This window comes from Carcharhinus amblyrhynchos, chromosome 5, assembly GCF_965287045.1.
Source record: "Carcharhinus amblyrhynchos chromosome 5, sCarAmb.v2.hapA, whole genome shotgun sequence".
Classification (NCBI taxonomy): domain Eukaryota; kingdom Metazoa; phylum Chordata; class Chondrichthyes; order Carcharhiniformes; family Carcharhinidae; genus Carcharhinus; species Carcharhinus amblyrhynchos.
The window spans coordinates 21,151,684-21,171,104 of NC_137328.1; the positions used below are offsets into that span (position 1 = coordinate 21,151,684).

Here is a 19,421-nt window from a genome sequence, read left to right on the forward strand (position 1 = left end):
CTCCCAGGGAATTAAAGGAGGCAGCAGGCAGTAAAACGGAGTTGAAACCAAAGATGATCTGTGGTCATACCGAATGACAAAACAAACTTGATGGTTAACTCCTGTTTCTAATTCTTATGTATTATGATCACTCTTTCCTAGTGGATATTTTACTAGAACATTATTAATTAACCCTATCTCATTGCACAATTAAGAGTTAAAGTTGCTTAATTGCTAATTAGTTCCACAACATATGGCTCCAGGAAACTGTTACAAAAGCATTCTATAAACTCAGCTTCAAGACCACCTTTGCCAAATTTATTGGTTCAGTCTCTATGAAGATTGTAGTTCATTACAACTATTACATTGCCTTTGTTACAAGCTCCAATAATTTTTTGTTTTATGTTGATCTAATGGGTACATTCATTAAATTATCTGAATTATCAAAATCTGAGAACTCCCTGTCGATCATTATTGTGGGGTTCCTGCACAGTTCAAGAAAGCAGGAAACTGCATGCCACCACCTTCTCAAGGCCAATCACACTCAGGCAAATAATGCTGGCTTTGCTAGCAGCACCTACAGCTCATGAAATATTTTTTCAAAACTTCTATAAAGGATATATTTTATAAAAATACTCTTCCTCAAAATATCTTTTTAAAAATAAATGATGTAAGCCTGCAATTTTGCATAATCACTTTAAAAGTAGGAGTGCAAGCAATAAAAGACCATGGATAAACGATTCAAGAGCAAAAACACATGTTAGTAAACCACGAGTTGTACACAGTGAGGGCTGAAGGTCCAGGCTGTGGGCTAATATTTCTCATATAAATGTGGTCCACATCTTGCCACACTGGACCTTCTGTCACTTCACCGATGAGATTTTGCTACTCCCGAATCTGCAATGAGAAAATGCTGAAAAACTGCTAAAATCCATGAGTTCACTGAAAATGTCTGCAGCATTATTCGCTGGAAAAATATTACGATAGCAAGGCTATGCAACATAAACAGAAAGACTTAAAAATGTAATAATGAGAAAAATTATTTTCAGCTGCAGTTTAACATAACTATATTGAACACATACCAAGGCTAGCATTGCCTTTTGCGATGGAAATTGTTTTCTCAAATCCTCTGGCTAAGGAGATCTGTTTCCAGTCACTCTCATCAGTGGAAGATAGGCTGTCATCAGCCAATGAACTTTCTTGTGCCTCCTTAAAAGAGTAAAATATTTTTAAAAACATTGTAAAGCATGCCCTTCCATAATAGTTTAAAAGCTTTGTGCTGGAGGGTGAAAGACAAAGCACTCCAAAAATTAGTTTCACTCTCCTCCCACTCAAAACGTGACAATATTTTGCATTCCTGCAAGGAGCTAGAGAACCACTATTTTCTTTGCCGATGTGAATATATTTAGATGTATTATTTCCACCGAATCACAGAAATTTAAAGCATAGGAGGAGAAAAAAAAATGTCGACTCTAGCCTACAAGGAACTGTCTAGCTACTCCAGATTCTGGCTCATAGCTTGCATATTAGGGCACTTAAAGTCCTTAACTAAGTACTTTTTAAATTTTATCAGCATTTCCGGCTCTACCACACTTTCACTCAGCAAGTTCCCAGTCACTACCATTCTCTAGGTGAAAAAACTTCCCATGTACCCTCTAAACCCGCTAACTCCTACCTTACATTTGTGCCCTATGGTTAAAGACCCTTAACCAAAGGAAATAGGGCCTCTCCAATGTACCTAGATCTGTATGTTATTATATCTACCTTTGGCCTCCTCTGTTCCAAAGAAAGCAACCTTAGTGCATCCAATCCTTCCTCATAAAAGTCTTCAGTCCAGGTACCATCTTGTAAATCTTCTCTGCACCCCTTTAGATTGCATTCGCATCTTTCCTTTAATGTGGTTTCTAGAACTGCACGCAGTACTTCAGTTTCTAGAACTGCACACAGTACTTCAGTTTCTAGAACTGCACACAGTACTTCAGTTTCTAGAACTGCACACAGTACTTCAGTTTCTAGAACTGCACACAGTACTTCAGTTTCTAGAACTGCACACAGTACTTCAGTTTCTAGAACTGCACACAGTACTTCAGTTTCTAGAACTGCACACAGTACTTCAGTTTCTAGAACTGCACACAGTACTTCAGTTTCTAGAACTGCACACAGTACTTCAGTTTCTAGAACTGCACACAGTACTTCAGATGTGACTGAAGTAATGTTGAATATAGCTCCAGCATAATCTCTCTGATTTTATACTCTACCGGGAGAAGGTGTCACTGCATTAGTAATCCACAAGTCCAGGCTAATACTTCGTGGGTTCAAATTCCACCACAAAAGCTGGTGAATATTAAATGCAATTGATTAACAACTCTGGCATTGATGAAACTATCATCAATTATCATAAGTGTCCAGGAAATCTGCTGTCCTTACTTGGTTTGGACAACACGGGACTCCAGGCCCATAGCAATCTGATTGTAACTTTGAACTGGACCAGTAAGCCACTCAGTTATATCAAACAACTACAGAAAAATTGTAAAGGAATAAAACTAGACGGATTACTTAACATTGACCTCAGCATCAGAAATGATGATGGCATGCACCCCTCCCAACCCAGTCGTCCTTTCTAAAATCTGGAGATTTGTGCCAAGAGCAGGACAACTATTGCACAGATAGTCAAATAACAGCCTGACAGAATTAAACTCCAGGAATCATACTTAACAATGTTCTAGACATCACCATCAGCATATGCCCTATCCTACCGAAGGACAAGAAAGGCTGGCACAGTGATATACAGGGAGTTCTCGTGGGAGTCCTCAACATGGACTGTGGACTCAATGAAGTCTCATGGCAATCAGATCAAATGTGGGCAAGGAAACTTCCTGCTAATCATCACTTACCACCTTCCCTAAACTGATGAATTAATACGCCTCCATGTTGAACACCAATTTAATGAAGGTAGCATGGGTACATTGTGTACCCTGAGGCCTTCAGCATATATTAGAAGAATGGTGTGGTAGTATAACTACTAACCAGGCTGGCTGAGCTCTGAAGAACATATGTGACAGATTGGGCCTGCAGCAGGTGATGAGGAACATGGTCATGGGGGATTGTCAATCAATATCCCCGTGGGCCTCCTTGAATACAAGCTCCCCTATACGGCAAGTGAAGGCTCACCCAATAGGGAACTAGCAGTGGGGGATTTAAATCCAGTCGGCTCCACTCAGGTGAACAAGACTTGAGACTGATCTGCACTTTGTAACGTGGAACAGCATTCAAATCTCACTGTAAATAAAGAGTGATTGGTGACAGAAGACTGGCCTTAGTAAGATAATTACAGGAATCAACAAAAGAGAAAAACCGACTGCACTTTGTCCTCATCAATCTCCCTGTTGGGCATTTTATCTGCCCAGCACAGCATTGATAGGAATGACCACTGCAAAGTTCTTATGGAGACAAAGTCCCTTCTTTACACAGAGGATAACCTGCATCATGTTGTGTGGCATTAACGCTTGTTAAATGGAATAAATCCAGAACAGATTTAGCAACTGAAAACCAGACATCTAAGGGGTCATTAGCATTTGAAGAATTACATTCAATCACAATCTGTAACCTCATGGCTCCTTATATCATTACCATCAAACCAAATGTTCAACCCTGATACAAATGAAGAAAGCAAGACAGCTTGTCAGGAGCAGCACCAGGCATCCCCAAAATTGTGGTGCAACCTGTAAGCTACAACACAAGACTACTTGCATGCCAAACAATGGAAGCAGCAGGCAACAGACAGAGCTAAGTGATCTCACAACTAATGGGTCAGATCTAAGCATCCAGTCATGAATGATGGTGGACAATTAAACAACAAGTGGATGGAAGAGGCTAAACAAATATCCCCATTCTCAACAATGGGGGAAGGTCAGGAACCAATGCAAAAGTCAAGGTTCAAACATTTGCAACCATCTGCAAACAGAAATGCTCAGTGGATAATCCATCTTGGCCCCCTGAAGTCCCCAGCATCAAAAAATCCAGTTATCAGCTAATTCAATCCATTCCACATATTAAGAAGTGGGTGAGGATACTATATACAGCAAAGACTATGGGTGCTGACAACGCATCATCAGCAGTACTGAAGACTTGTGTTCCAGACTGAGCCACGTTCCTAGCTAAGTTGTTTCAGTACACCTACATCATTACTATATATAAGACAATCTGCAAAATTTCCAAAGTATCTTCTGTTCACAAAAAGCAGGACAAATACAGTCAAGTCAATTACCCTCCTAACAGTCTACTCTCAATCATCGCCAACAGTACTATCAAGGAGCAATGACACAGCAATTAACTGGTCACTGGTGCTTAGTTTGGATTCCATCTGAGCCACTCAGCTCCTGATCTCAACACAGCAGGTGAATCAGTTAGCTCAGTTGGCTGGATGGCTGGTTCGTGATACAGTGACGCCAACACCAGAGTTCAATTCCCGTACCAGCAGAAGGCCCACCTTTTCAACTTTGTCCCTCACTTGAGGTGTGGTGATCCTCAAGATAAAATCACATCCAGTCAGCTCTCTCATTTGAGCAGCCAACAGTTATCTGGGACTATGGTGACTTTGAAGGAAGGGTATGCTTGCATAGGAGGCAGTATGGCAAAGGTTGTCTAGGTTAGTCCCTGGGATGATAGGACTGTTTGACAATGAGAACTTGAATAAACTAGGTCTAAATTTTTGAAATTAAAAGGATGACAAGTGATCTAATCAAAGTAAAAGTTTATTTATTAGTCGCAAGTAAGGCTTACATTAGCACTGCAATGAATTTACTGTGAAATTCCCCTAGTCGCCACAGTCTGGCACCTGTTCAGGTCAATGCACCTAACTAGCACTTAATTGAAACATTCAAGATAATGAAACTGCTTGACAGGGTCGATACTCACTGTTTCCCTTAACTGCAGAAGCTGGAACAATAGATTTCTATACTCAAAGGATTCTGAATCTTTAGAATTGTGTACCCAGGGGAGTGTGGATGTACCATTATTGAATATATTTAAGGCTAAGATAGCTGGATTTCCAGTGTCTCTGGGAATCGGGAGATATGGGGAGTGGGTGGGATCATGGAGTTTAAACCCAAGGTGAGACATAGACATAATGAATGATGGAGTAGGTTCAATGGGCTGCATGCTCTTCCGCTGTTTCTTTTTTTCAATGTTCTTATTCTCTCCTGAGTGCTCTTCCTACCTATAATCTTCTGTGTATCTTCCTACATCCCATAATTAATGCCAGGCTCATCAGTTAGTATAATCCTCCTCTCAAACTCCCTTCCCAAACAACTCACTTTGAAATAAAAGAGTTTATTCTAGACAGTGAAATGAACAATACTTTGAGGAAGATAACTATGCCATTTCTAAATTAAAAATGACAACCCACTGACAATTTACAATTATAATTTAATTTAGAGCACTGCAAGTTCACTACCTTGTAAATCAATGATGGAATTGAAAGGCTAACATCCAGGTCTTCACTACAAGTACTGCCATGCATGGCCACAGTGGAAGCCTGGTGCACGCCTTCTTCCTCAAAAGATAAGTCCCTTTCAAATGTCTGTTCATTGGCAAAGCTTGCTTCAGTTGCTTCTACCTAAAAAAAAAATCAATACATAGAGATTAATTATCTTTGCATGAATCTAGGAGGAAAAGGTGATTCCTGAATATTATTTGTTTCACATTATCAAAACGAGCTACCAAATCTAGTTATGGCTACCACAGAGCTGCAAAGCAACAGTACAGACCATAAAAAATGCTTAACGCATATGTTGACCTGACCTTGGCGCATATTCTGATCAGACTCAGCATTGCTTGACTGATAATGTATGTATTAGAAAAAACATAATTGTAACAACGTTAAAAATTGCATACATGTGAATCAAAGTGGCTAAGAGAGTAAGCATGTGGTCTTCACTGGTTTCCTTTCCTTGTGCAAAATGAGGGAAAAGTTGCAAATTGCCACCCTTCGAAAATGATACTGTTCTATATTTGCAAAATTACATTTTCGATCACACGATCTCAAAAAATTAGATGATAGATAACAATGTTCCCTCTAATTTCTCGTTGTTATGCACAGGATTTTACGTTGAACTGCATGGTCCTCTTAAGATTGCTGTGCAGCTGTACACACATACATATCTTAAAGAAAGTTAATTGTATATGGATTGACATTCTGGATTGTTGCATAGCTGCGCAGCTCATAGGGAACACTGATGAACAACACAGTCAACAAACACAAACTTGTTACCTTCAGAGTTAAAGTAGTTAATAAATTAGAAATTATCAGCTTAAGAAATAAACCATCAAACTAGACATTCTTTTTTTAGTGAAACAAAGGAAACTTAAAGACAACAGCCGGCTGTCCAATCGCTCGATCATAGCTGTTCAGCAGCTGAACTCCATTCATTTACTTTTGATCCATATCCCATGTTGCCTTTGCCTAATCAAAATCTATGGCACGATGGCACAGTGGTTAGCACTGCTGCCTCAATTCCAGGGTTCAATCCTGGTTTGGGTCACTGCTGTGTGGAGTTTGCAGTCCTCCCTGTGTCTGCGTGGGTTTCCACCGGGTGCTCCAGTTTTCTCCCACAATCCAAGAATGTACAGGTTAAATGGACTGGCCATGATAAATTGCGCCTTAGTGTCCCAGGGTGTGTAAATTAGAGGGATTAGCGGGTTTAATATGCAGAGTTATGGGGATAAGACCTGGGTGAGTTTGTCGTCAGTGTGGACTTGATGGACTGAATGGCCTCCTTCTGCATTGTAGGGTTTCTATGGCCTCAATCTTTGACATTTCAAATGGCACAACATCCACAACCTTTGAGGGAGAACTTCACATATTCACAGCTTGTGTGTGAAAAAGTGCTCCCTGATATTACTCCTGGATGAGCTAGCTCTAATGATAAAGATAGAATAGAATCCCGACATGTAGGATGCTGCCAATTGGCCCATCGAGCCTGCACAACAACAGTCCTACCTAGACACTATCCCTACAACCTCATGTATTTATTCTGCTAACCCCTATGACACTAAGAGGCAATTTTAGCTAATCCACCTAACCTGAACATCTTTGGAGCGTGAGAGGAAACTGGAGCACTAGAGGAAATTCATGCTGACACAGGGAGAAAGTACAAACTCTACACAGTCACCTACGGCCAGATTGGACCCGGGTCCCTGGTGCTGTGAGGCAGCAGTGCTAACCACTATGCCACCATGCTGCTCAATTGTACTCCCTTGTTCTAGATCCCTGCACCATGGGACATAATTTCTTTGTATCTATTCCTTATTAGCTTTGGAAAGAATACAGTGCAAGTTTACTAGACTGCTGGGACTTAAAGGGTTAAATTACAAAGCCAAGTTGCATTAAACTGGTTGCATTCTCTTAAATTTAAATGTTTGAGGGGTGATTTTAATGAGGTATTTGTAATGATAAAAATAATTCAATAGAGTAAATATGGAGGATGCAGTAATTGGAAGGATTGGTGACCACCAATTCATATATAAAGAACTATAACAGTTTATTTACAAGCAGATAAATATACTGAGTACTTCCATACTGTTAACACTTCAGCTCTAGGATCTACTCTGGCTGCAACAGCCCGCACTCTGCACCGAGATACTTGCGCTTGTTCCCCACTGGGCAACCGGGTAACATGACCCTTCCGATGTCCAAAAGGGCAAGCTACCACAGAGGCCTTGAAATTTGGCCTCAGTGCTAAACAGTTTCCATCTCTTCATAACAAAGAGAAACAGCACTGCATTTTATTTCCTGCTGGAAGTGTGCCACCTGCTTAATCCAATAAACAGATCACAGACAGCAAGTGCACAACAGGTAACAGATAAAAGGCAGAATAATTTATTCAAATTTGGATCCTATATACTTTTATAGGACCCATTTTCATTTTTTGAATGCCCCAGCACTTCACCTGCTATATACTAAACTTGCACAGCACAACATGGCACTAAATGGCATGAAAGGTCCTACACTTAGTTAAATGTGGAATCAAGTGGAGCAAGATTGTTACCCCCAACCCCACGTTAAATAATTACTTCCATAGAATGCCGCTGAACCCCAACAGATCAGACCACAAATCACCTCTCTAATTCACAAGCTCACTTCTCCATTCCCACCGCCCAGCCATTCATCTCATGATTCCCCATCACCTAGGCAACATTTGACTCGTCTCTATATTCAGCATAATGGTGAATGCCTGTGTCCCACGCAGGCTCCAAAATGTGCACAACCTTATTTTTCAGCCAGATTTGCTAATTCTGGGAGTGGATTCTAGAACAAGAATGCACTCTTGCTCAACTGGTCGGGAGTGAAGTCAGGAATCACATATTCACAGAGCATAGCCAAAGTGGAACTCTCCTAAAGGACTATAGAAACAGGGTGAACTGAAATGTTTAAGGATGAGATCAACAAATTGTCGTCGGTAAGGGAGCCTGGCATATGAGACAAAGGCAGATAAATAGAGACACTGAGACGAAGGGTTAGTAAAGCATATGGGAATTTGAGCTTTGTTACTAGACAAACTGAATCCAAAAGCAAGGAAATTGCTCTGAATATTTATAGAAGTCTGGTTTCGGCTACATCCTGAGTATTAGGTCCAGATCCGATCACCATATTTTAGAACAATTGTCCCTGAGTATTGAGGAGATTTACCAGAACAGTTCTGGGGATGAGAACCTTTAGCTGTGAGACAATGTTGGAAAAGCCAAAGCAAAGGTGGTTAGGGGCCTTCTGAAAGAAGTGTACAAGATTGTGAAAAGTTCAGATAAGGCAGATAAATAAATGTTGTTCTCATTAGCTGCTAAGACAAGGACTTGGGGGCACATTTAAAGTTTTGAGCAAGAGATATAGGTAGGATGCAAGGATGAATTTCTTAATGCAACAACGAAAATGGTATGTAACTTGTTGTATAAAAAAACTGGTGGAAGTGGAGACAGTGAATGATTTCAAAAGGAAATTGGATGAGTAAAGTTAGCCATGTGATAGGTGGGTAGTATAAAATTGATTGGCTCGCTCTACCTAGAACCAGCATGAAATCAATAGGTCTCCTTCTATGTCGTAATGACTCCATAACTCCATAACAATGGACCAAGACATGAGGCAAGTCCCCGCATTGTGCTGGGTACTATTGGTCCAAAGTAATTAATTCCTTAAAAGCCTGTTACAGGGTTACATCCAAAATTACTCATTTACTGTATTGCAAAATAATATTTTCTGGAAATAAAGGTAGCTAATTTTTAGTGAATGAATCAATATCAGCTTCCACCATCTCTCTGGGGCTCATGTTGCTAGATTAATCACTCCCTTTTTAAATATTTCTACAGATTAATTTCGAATTTCCTCCTTCAAGTCCATGTCCCTTGTTTCTACTGTTTTTGACAGGAAGAAAGTGCTTGTCATGGTTTGCAGTATCTAGTTCTTTCTAATCCTAAAACTAGCAATTAAATCTCCACTCAACCCCATTTTTCTACTAAAAAAAGCTCCGGTTTGCGTAACTGCTCCTAATAATTCAATCTATCCATTCTTACCATCCTCTTTTTACTTCAGATGCCACCTATCTGTTGAGTCCCAAGTATACTCAAACCCTCCTGTACCCTATCCTGTTGTGTTTTGGAGTACGCCACCTTCATTAGCTTTGTATCATCCATAAATTTAACCATTATGCTTGTGACTCCCAGCTCTGATTATTTATACTTGAGACTCTCAACCAGTTATCCCCCAACTACTGTTGCTGGTATTTGCTATTATTGCTTAGTTCTCTTCCTATCCTTGAGGAGCTAACCTGTGATTCAAAATCTTTGATAATTGTCACCCTATGTGAAGATAATCAGTTGAAGCCTAACTCATACTTCACAGTGTCACATACAATATAACACTGACTCATGATACCATTAAACTTAAACAGAAAAGAATAGATGAAAATGCTCACAGATGCACAGCTCAGAACAAAAGGATAACTAACCAGCGCTAACTCTGCATGAAAGACAGCAGCATCGGCTGCTATCTCCTCTTCCTCACCATCACAAGGTTGAACCAAGCAGGGAAAAGATTCCTCATTGGTAGGCACATCCCCCTCCTCTGAAGGAAACTGTTGAGAGAATGAAGTTTTAAATATACTACAAGAAGCTTACATACAAAATAGACAAACGTGAAACACTAGTTGTTTGGAAGACTCCACGCTAGTCTGAAAGGGGCAACTTTTAATCCAATTTCATAAGAATGCCGGATTTGTATTGCAACTAGCCTTCACAAAGTTATTGAGAAACAGGCAACAATTGTACAGGCAGCAAGATAACTATGGCGATGCATCCAAAGATTGTTGCAGTATTGACTTGCAAAGCTCAATGCACTTTAGGGCTTAAAGACAGGCTACATACTAAAAATAAAATTCTTAAGATAATGTCAGGAACATATCCATATCTGAATGAGCACAATGAGCTATATAACTGAAGTGCAAAATATGTCCACTCTCCAATGTTTATTCAGACACCTGATGCACAGCTAAATTGCTCAGTCATACTTCAGCCCAACTGCTTCAAGTACACAATTTAAGTTAAAAAAAGAACCAGTAATCTTAAAATTGAGACTTTTTGTCCACTACTTCAAAATGTTTAATTAAAAATGCTATATTCAAAGAAGTCATTCGAATTTGCCCAGAAATGAGTTTTTACAAGGCAGTCTATCAGAATACAAGGTACACTAAATGATTATTTCAGGTTTCATAATCATAGCAGAGGTGAACTACCCAGCTTTTGAAATTCCACAAAGCTAGAATAAGACCCTTATGGTAAAGTCCCAATGGTAAATGTGGAATCAGCAATATCCGCGCAGTGGGCAATTGAGTGCTGCAATTACCAAAATAGCATCACATTAAATGGCACAACAATATCAGAGAACATAGTACTGATTATGAAGCGAAATGGCACATTGTACTAGATTTACACTTGATTGACATATACCTTAAGCTGATTTGAAATGATTACTTTAGTTGAATGGGAGGTCAGAAGTGGGGATGTTCACTGATTGCACAATGTTCAGCACCATTTGCAAGTCCACAGATACTAAAGCAGCCCAAGTCCAAATGCAGCAAGACCGATACAATAGCCAGGATTGAGCTGATGAGTGGCAATCCAAGTGCCAGGCACTAACCATCTCCAACAAGAATGAATTTAACTATCACTCCTTGATAGTTTCTTTATATATTTATTGTTAATAACCTACATTGTAAGAAGAGTGTCAATTGACTTTTGTAATTTCCGTACATCAGAATTACCTTAAATATCTAGAAAGTTCTTAATTAAATGATTGTGCTGGGGTAACCTCCCTTAAATGGATATCCTGTGGACAAAACCACTGGTGCAATTCAGACCTATTAACTGTGTGTTAACCAAAACTCAAAATCCATGGATTCCTAGACCATTTCCAAGAGCAATACCTAACAAAGAGAGCTGCAAAGAAACCAATTCATTGTAAGTAAGTGTGAATGCCACCATGCATTCTCCTTGTGTAGCAAAGATTCCTAACTGTGCATCTTTGAGGTGGACAATGAAAGTATTGATCAAGTGGTTATGTGATCAAAACTAACCGTAGATAACAAACCTTACTACTCCAAGAACCAGGTAGAAACAAGCCAGTCTGGAAATCAACAGCTTAGAACAGGCAGGACTGCGCTCTTGCCCTCTCTCCATACATTCTGCAAGCTTCAATCCTTTCTATTGCCTAACTACCCATATGATTTGATTTGTTGTCATATGTATTAGTGTATGGTGAAAAGTATTGTTTCTCGCATGCTATACAGATAACGCATACTGTTCATAGAGAAGGAAAGTGTAGAATGTGGTATTACAATCATAGCTAGGGTGTAGTGAAAAATCAACTTAGTGCAAGGTAGGTCCATTCAAAAGTCTGATGGCATCAGGGAAGGAGCTGTTCTTGAGTCAGTTGGTATGTGACCTCAGACTTTTGTATCTCTTTCCCAATGGAAGAAGGTGGAATAGAATATGTCCAGGATGCATGGGGGTCCTTAATTATGCTGGGGGCCACAGAGATTTTTGTTGCTATCTCTGGAAGAAATTATAAATCAACTGCCAATATCTTTAAACTACCCTGACGTCGAATCCTGAAAGACTAATGAGTTCAGCCTAAATCCATCCAAGTCATCAACCTACTAGATCCACCTAACTTTAACCTTTATTAGACTTTAAAATATCATTGAAGCTACCTTCCACTTTGTAACCAATTTGCATGTGCGTGACTCGAGTGTGAATGAGAAGGTTGAAGTATTTTCTTATCATCTTAGACTGGTCAAGTAGAATAAATACTATTTTCGTTTCTTTTCAAAAACTCAACAAAACCTTTAAGTGCCATTTAGTTACCAGATGTAAACAGTTAAACACTGAATTGACAAGCATATCTTTTCTCTGAACAAAAGCCTGCTACAATCAAATTAGGAATGGCTAAAGAGGGGAGTCATCCTATCCTTTCTCACTTTATTGTAACAGTATGGCCACTGAATATTCACACTGTGTACAGCTGCCTGCACTTACAAGCTCTACTACGAGGAGTAAAATGCAAGGGGACTGAGTAGAGGGAAGCAACGAGCCACAGTCCTACTGTTTTGCCCCTTTACACATTGCAGAAGTTTAAAAAAAAGTTCCATGCGATTTCTTCAGCAGCCACTAGCAGCCTCATTCAAAACTACTCTAGAACTGGAAAAACTAGTCAGAGATTGCACATTTTTTCCACTTACATTTTTACACATTTTACAAAGTACCCTGAAACAGAGACACACCTTGCATATTTAGCCAACCATTCAGTAGGCCTAAAGATAATAAACACCAATAAATTAGGTGCAGAATAGGAAAAAGAGCCCGCATGCAGAAATTAGTATGCACTTTGCCCATTCTGCACACCAGAAGTGGGAGAAAAACATACAAGTTTCTATCTCAGTCAACCCAAATAGTTTTCGTTAATACCACACATATTAAATGCCAAGATTTCTGGATCAGCCCACCAGATAACACTGAAGAAAGACTTACCGGCAAAGGCTTGGCTACCCCAATTCTAACTCTGCCTCCTGATGCACCTTTCAGTGCCTGAACAGCTTCCTCAAGAGTAGCATTCTCCAAGTTGGTGCTGTTGACAAACATGAGTCGGTCTCCTGGAAGAAGCCGACCATCTTGTTCTGCCACACCACTGGGCACTAATGAACGAATCACAATAACTGTTCGTATTGGGTCAACTGGATCCTGTGGTTCCAAATGTAAAGATTATGTTAATTTAAAACTGAAATGAACTACAGTCGATCTAAATTGGAAGAACAGTAAATGTTATGTTTCCTCTAGGAAGAAACATATGCTTAAACAAATAATTTAAGAGAATGACGGTTTTGCTATTCAACCTGTTAAGAGACAAACTAGAATGAAATACCTGATAATCCAGAATGCTGAACCCAAGGCCTGAGCTACCTTTCTCTAATTCTATGTTTTGAATTTCAGATTCCCACATCGCCAGATGAGAACCTTGTGCCTCCACACCAGTATGTCTTCTTTCTACCTCAACCACAACAGCATTATCATCCATGTCAGGTGTTGCAATAATCTCATTTTGATTGATGTGCCTCTGGAAAAATCACATTTTAAAAAAAGTTTTCATTAAAAGTATACATTTATTTCCAATTGTAGCAACATGAAACAACAAAGTCCAAAGCAAGAAAGACCATTTGGTCCATTGGACTCATGATAAATGGAATTCCAAACCGTGACAAACCCCTATCTGAAAACCATTTGACTTGTATCTTTTCCATCATGGAACACAATGAGTAAAACACATAGTAAGGTATGGGTCAAATAAGAGTAATCAGTAAGGATTTGTATATAGCAGATCGGACTTGACTAATTTAATTAAGTTTTCTGAAGGGAGTGCAAATGGGGGATAAGGTGGGGTAATGGTGGGAGACATTAACTCCTACAAACAAGCATATTTGGATCAATGGTTTGTAAAACTGTTAAACATCTGAATCTCAGCCCAAGTTGCCCACTCAGTTCAATGTGGGCATGGAGAGAAGGGACAAGCATTTAAATTTGCCCAATGCCTACCACATTTCCTAGGCCTCAGGAAAACTAGAAGCTAAAAGGAAGTGAGGATCCTTGGATCCAGTAGGAAGATGCTGCTCAACATACCAGCTGGATCAGTTTACCTGCTATAGCAATAGACTCCCCATATCCAAAGCCTGGTCAGATACATTTTTGCAATCAACTATTCTAATCTTCGCATCTCTGCCCAATTATCTGAAATGTCCAAACTTCTTTAATACAAACTTTCCAAACTTAGAGCACCAGCTTGAGATCAATACATAATGAGTGCTCTTAATTAACATATATCTTATTAAGTGTTTATCAATTTTGTGCAAAGGTCTCCTTACCCAACAGGGAGCTGGACTCTCAATCTGGCTGGCTGCAGCTTGGAAACATTAAATGCAGCAGGACTTAAGGGAAGTTTGTCCTTTTGGGTTTCCTGACCTTAAAGTAGCCTCCACACCTCCAAGTCAACATGCAGCCCAAAATATACAGATAGAGTGCATTGTACATATGGATTTTGTGATAGTGTTCAATTACATACCAGATAGGAAAATTAGATTATTTAAAGCTAAAGGGAATTAAGCCACAGGAATAACAGTTTGATTAAAGAAGAAAGAATAGGATTTCTCAGTCATGCTCGCTCATAGGGATTTATACTGCTCCTTCTCATTCCCCATTTTTATTATCAATGTGGATATAGAACTAAAGAGATGGTCTTGAAGTTTGCAGCTAATGTCAAACTAGGGTGGCAAATTGTGAGGTGAATACAAGTGAGGTTGGGGAGAATGCAGACCATAGCAGTGTGAACAAATATGCAGACAGAATTCCATGCAGAAAAATGAGCAATATAAATGTTTAATGTAGAGATGCATAACAGAAAATCTAGGTGCACAGACACACGGGACGGAATTTTAGGGCCACCTCACTCCAAAGCCAGAAGATCCTGCTCAAGGTTAAAGGACCTTTGCATGGTCCGACCTCACCCACTATGATTCCGGTGGCGGGCGGGACGGGAAAATTCCCATTAAGTTCAATTTTCACTCCAAGTAATGGGTTTGAGTGGATTAAATGTCACTTACTTGGTTGAATCTTAACCCTCAAAAAGGGGTGGATTGTGGTCAGATGGCATGCTGATAGTTCAAAGAGCTCCAACTAAATCCCAAGGCATGCAGCAAACTGACTCCCTATTTCAATGAACTAACAGCCACTTGATTTAGTATGCGTCCTGGCTATCCAGGTCTGTCACTTGATGGAAGGTGAGGAGAGCTTTGAGAAGAAGTTTTTCCCCAGCCCCCACCAAACTCCACCATCCTGTTTGAGGATAGGATATCCCATTCCCAAGAGTCAGAAATCAGGGCCCCCAACTATCATAGAATCAGAAATCTGATCCCACCCTCCTGAACATCCCACTAGTAGCAGCAGGCCATTTACCTATGGCTTATGACTCTATTGTGAGGCTCTCCACCTGACTGGATCTAAACCTATCAATCAGACTGACTTCCCTGCAAAAATCTGGGAACCTATGAAAGCAAAGTCCGAACTTTTGGGTTTCCTAACAAAAATTCTGACACTCCCAACTTAATCCCCACCCTCCCATAACTCATTTATAAAGATTTTTCCATTGATCTTCAAAAATGGGAGTGCATATTAAAAATCTTTTGGAGAGTAAATGGAGAATCTAATGTACAAAAGGAAGTCATGTTAAATTTGTACAATCTAACAGTTAGCTCATGGTTGGAGTATTGTGTACTCATCACTCTCTTATCGGACAGATTCTAGAACAACAAGGGTACAGTTAGTATCACAAGGATGATATATGAAGAATGATAAAAGTTTAAGCGAGAAATTTTCAAAATCACAAAAAATTTTGGAAGAGTGAATAGTGAAATATTGGGGTTAATTTTAACCCCCAAAAATGGATTGTGTAGGAAGTGCTAAAAATAAAAAAAAATCCAATACACCTTGAACCTATCCACTTTGCATTTGAACAAAGGGAGGATTAGGAATTGGTGATTAACCTCCTCCCTGAGGCTGGGTGATTGAAATCTTTTATGGAAGCTGTCTGCATTCTTGTTAAGAATATTTCTATTTTTAAACTCATGCTGGCTGTGTTTTTAGGGCTTCAAAAATTGGAAAGAATAAGGAGGCAAGAAGCGATGGATCTATCATGATAAGCACCTTTACAACACTGTTTGTGGGCCAAGAGCAGCAAGAATGTTTCCTCCAGCTGAACAACCACCATTTGTATACTGTCCTCCTTGACCAGGCCCCAATCCCAATTGCTCCGCCACCCACTCTCTCTCTCTTCAGCACTCCCTCAACTGAAGGGTGGGAAACCCTGGGGGAACAGATTTAAAATGCAGCTCGTCATTAAAAACTACAGGATATTCAGGAAATCCATGCTTCCAAATTTCCTAGCCCTCAGTTCTTACACTCTTCCTCCCCAAAAGTGCAACCCCATATTTCAGGACTATTGTTTTCACTAGATGATAATTCATTAAGTGAGCAAATTATTAATAGAAAAACAAAAACAAAAGTTAGAAGTATTAATTTAATAGATATTTTTCAAAGCACAGAATGTTTTAGCATAATCAACTACTGAGGCAGGGTTAACTTTAAAGAAAACTGAATAGAGCAGGTTTTTAAAGATACAGAGAAAGGGCAACCAAATAGGACTGAAGCTGACAAGTCTACATGGAGAGTTGCTCTGGGCTGAGGTATTGTGGCTGAATGGCACTTTCTGTGCAGGTATAATAATGGTCAGTTGCAGCCTGAACTGGGCATGCTGCAATGTGAATCATACAATGGCATCGAAGGCAAGCTTCCTCGAAAGAACATCATGTCGCATTACTTCTACTTCAGCGAGCAAAGAGTAATTCAGATACCGGGCTGCTTTGTCACTTATGAGTGATCATACTGAGTTTTTCAGAGGTATTGATAGAAAAAAAAACAAACATTCTGACCAAAATGTCCTCAAAAGTAACTTGAATCAAACTTGAAGAAAACTTGATACCTGTAAAACACCTTGTGTAACAATAGATTCCTCTTGATCATTAATCCAAGGTACTGATGAAGGAAGAAATTCCAATGGCTAGGAGAATGATTATAACATGATAAATTTGAATTATTATTTTTCATCAGTAAATTATGCACAACATGCAACCTACTAAATGGAAAAAAACGCTGCAATTTTATCAGTGTTTTTGAACATATGGCTCACTGCAAGTTAAAGTAAACAGAACACCCAAGATTTTTAGGTGATATATCCTCTTGCAATTATGCAAGTGGGATCTACATTTGTAGACATCTAAAATTAGCTGTAATAGAGTACGAGGGAGTATGAAATTAAAACCAGCTGAACTGCTGAGTTTCTTTTCAACATTTTCAAATTTAAATTTTAGATTTCCAGCATCCACATTATTTGCTTTTGAGACATTTATGAAGTTTAGTTTTTGACTTCTTGACTAATTGACTGTATTGGAATAAAGTGCAACAATGATGGAGATAACTTTCAGTATGTTTATGGGAAAACAACTCATCACAGTAGTAAATATTTAGCTCCGTAGAATGCATGATTAACTTAGACAGTTAAAAGGTCAATTGAGTACCACGGGAATTATTAAGCATCAGGGTAAGAAATATTTAGATGTGATTGAGAAGTGCCTTATTTATCCACAGCAAAACCTTTTTTAAAAAAAGATTTTAACTGTTATCTAGGCACCATAATCTCCTCATCACCCTCCCTCTTTGTTCCCCATAAAGCTATCCTCAAACACCCTCTTCTTTTTCTTCCTCTTCCACTGCCCCAGCACCTTTGTTCCTTTCACTCTTTCCCTTCTGATCCAATTTAGTAATGACCCAGCTCTCATTTTGGTACAACTGAGAAATACCCCAGGTCAGATTTCTCCTTCCATTCACGCTGCCAGCGAGAACAGAGATTTTGGTGCACAGCTAAATCTCTGTTCATTGCAGTGAAACTGGAAAATCCCAGCACAGGCCAGCTCAGAGAATTCTTACCCAGGTCTTAATTCCAATTTCCAATTGACAGGTTGGGTGGAAAACTCCTTTTGATTCAGTTATCCTCAATATAATCTTCCACCAGAACTGTATGCTGGTGTGATATTGCACACTTCATTAATATGGTGTGAATGTTACTAAAAGAATTGAAGGTTAGATTGCTTGTGTTCTGATTTGTAATGCATTGACCTAACATGGTCTGAAGATAATAGTTTGTTGCAACATACACATATTTACCATACAGAGTGGCATTCCGTTAGTTAGGGTGGACAGAAAGACCCAATCATAACTAATGGCAGAATGTAAGAATAAACCAGATGTTATCCCTTACCTTCCTACTTAAAGTTTGGAAAACTTATAATTGACCCTAACAGTTGTTTACTCAGTCTGGTGCCTGAACAATCCTCAAGTGCAATCAATTTCTTTTTTTTAGGCATAACATATGCGTCATTACTAATGCATGACTTGGTGAGTGTTTGGGTGCTTGTCTTCTTAAATCCTTTTGGTCCCTCTGGTGCTTTCCCAATAGCAGTAGTAAATGAGAAAGTCGTTTGCTAAGCATCAATGGAATCAACCTTGAATGGAGGTGGCCCATCCTTGTGTTGAGTTTTAAAAGGCTCTTGAATTGCTCATGCCACATCAAGTTCTCCAGTGATTAACTGATCCTGCCCATTTCCTAGCTCAATTTGCATTAAATTGGTAAACATCTGAAAGAACAGGATCCAGTCTTACCTTGAGAGATACAAGATACATGCATGCATTATTGAGCCATGCCCTAGCTGCACCATCTTCAGTGATTTTCAAACTTGAAAGTAGCAATATGACTTCAGAACTTTACCTTAAAGTCCTCCCTATCTAATACTCTATTATGTTGAAGCTCAACAACACAAGTTCATGGAGATTGCAGCTCAAGAGCCTGTATGTTCACAAGGCTGTTGGACACTACTAAAACCAAACAGTCCATTACAAAGCCCAACACATGTGATAGTAAATGAACATATATCATACATAGGACCTAGCTGGAAACAGGCATTTTAAACATAATTTTAAAGATGAAAATGTGACAATACTTAAAGATCTTATGGCAATTGTTAAGCTACATGGACATAGATATAAATCTATGGTACAGCAAGAAGGTGCTCTGTGTCCAGGCATGGCGATGGAAACCCATATTGAGTAGCCATCTGGCCTCTCTACAGAAAATAAAGCTGGTCTCACTTTATTATATTTCCTATTTTACATTTCTGCACACCAGATACTTCTTTTGGTACCATTTTACAAAACACTTCATAATTTTATCCAAATGGAGA

General features: G+C 39.3%; 1 protein-coding gene across 12 annotated transcripts in view; it reads right to left on the minus strand.

The window, feature by feature from the left end:
* Positions 1 to 19,421, minus strand: part of mpdz (multiple PDZ domain crumbs cell polarity complex component) — a 266,727-nt gene that overhangs the window by 144,733 nt on the left and 102,573 nt on the right. For all 12 annotated transcript variants that reach the window (XM_080188518.1, XM_080188525.1, XM_080188521.1 and 9 more), the window contains exons 16-21: positions 17,108 to 17,185; positions 13,445 to 13,636; positions 13,054 to 13,263; positions 9,978 to 10,103; positions 5,435 to 5,596; positions 1,062 to 1,188 (exon numbers count right to left, since the gene is read on the minus strand). In XM_080188518.1, the coding sequence (XP_080044644.1) occupies positions 1,062 to 1,188; positions 5,435 to 5,596; positions 9,978 to 10,103; positions 13,054 to 13,263; positions 13,445 to 13,636; positions 17,108 to 17,185 (895 nt within the window). The remainder of the gene's footprint in view (positions 1 to 1,061; positions 1,189 to 5,434; positions 5,597 to 9,977; positions 10,104 to 13,053; positions 13,264 to 13,444; positions 13,637 to 17,107; positions 17,186 to 19,421) is intronic.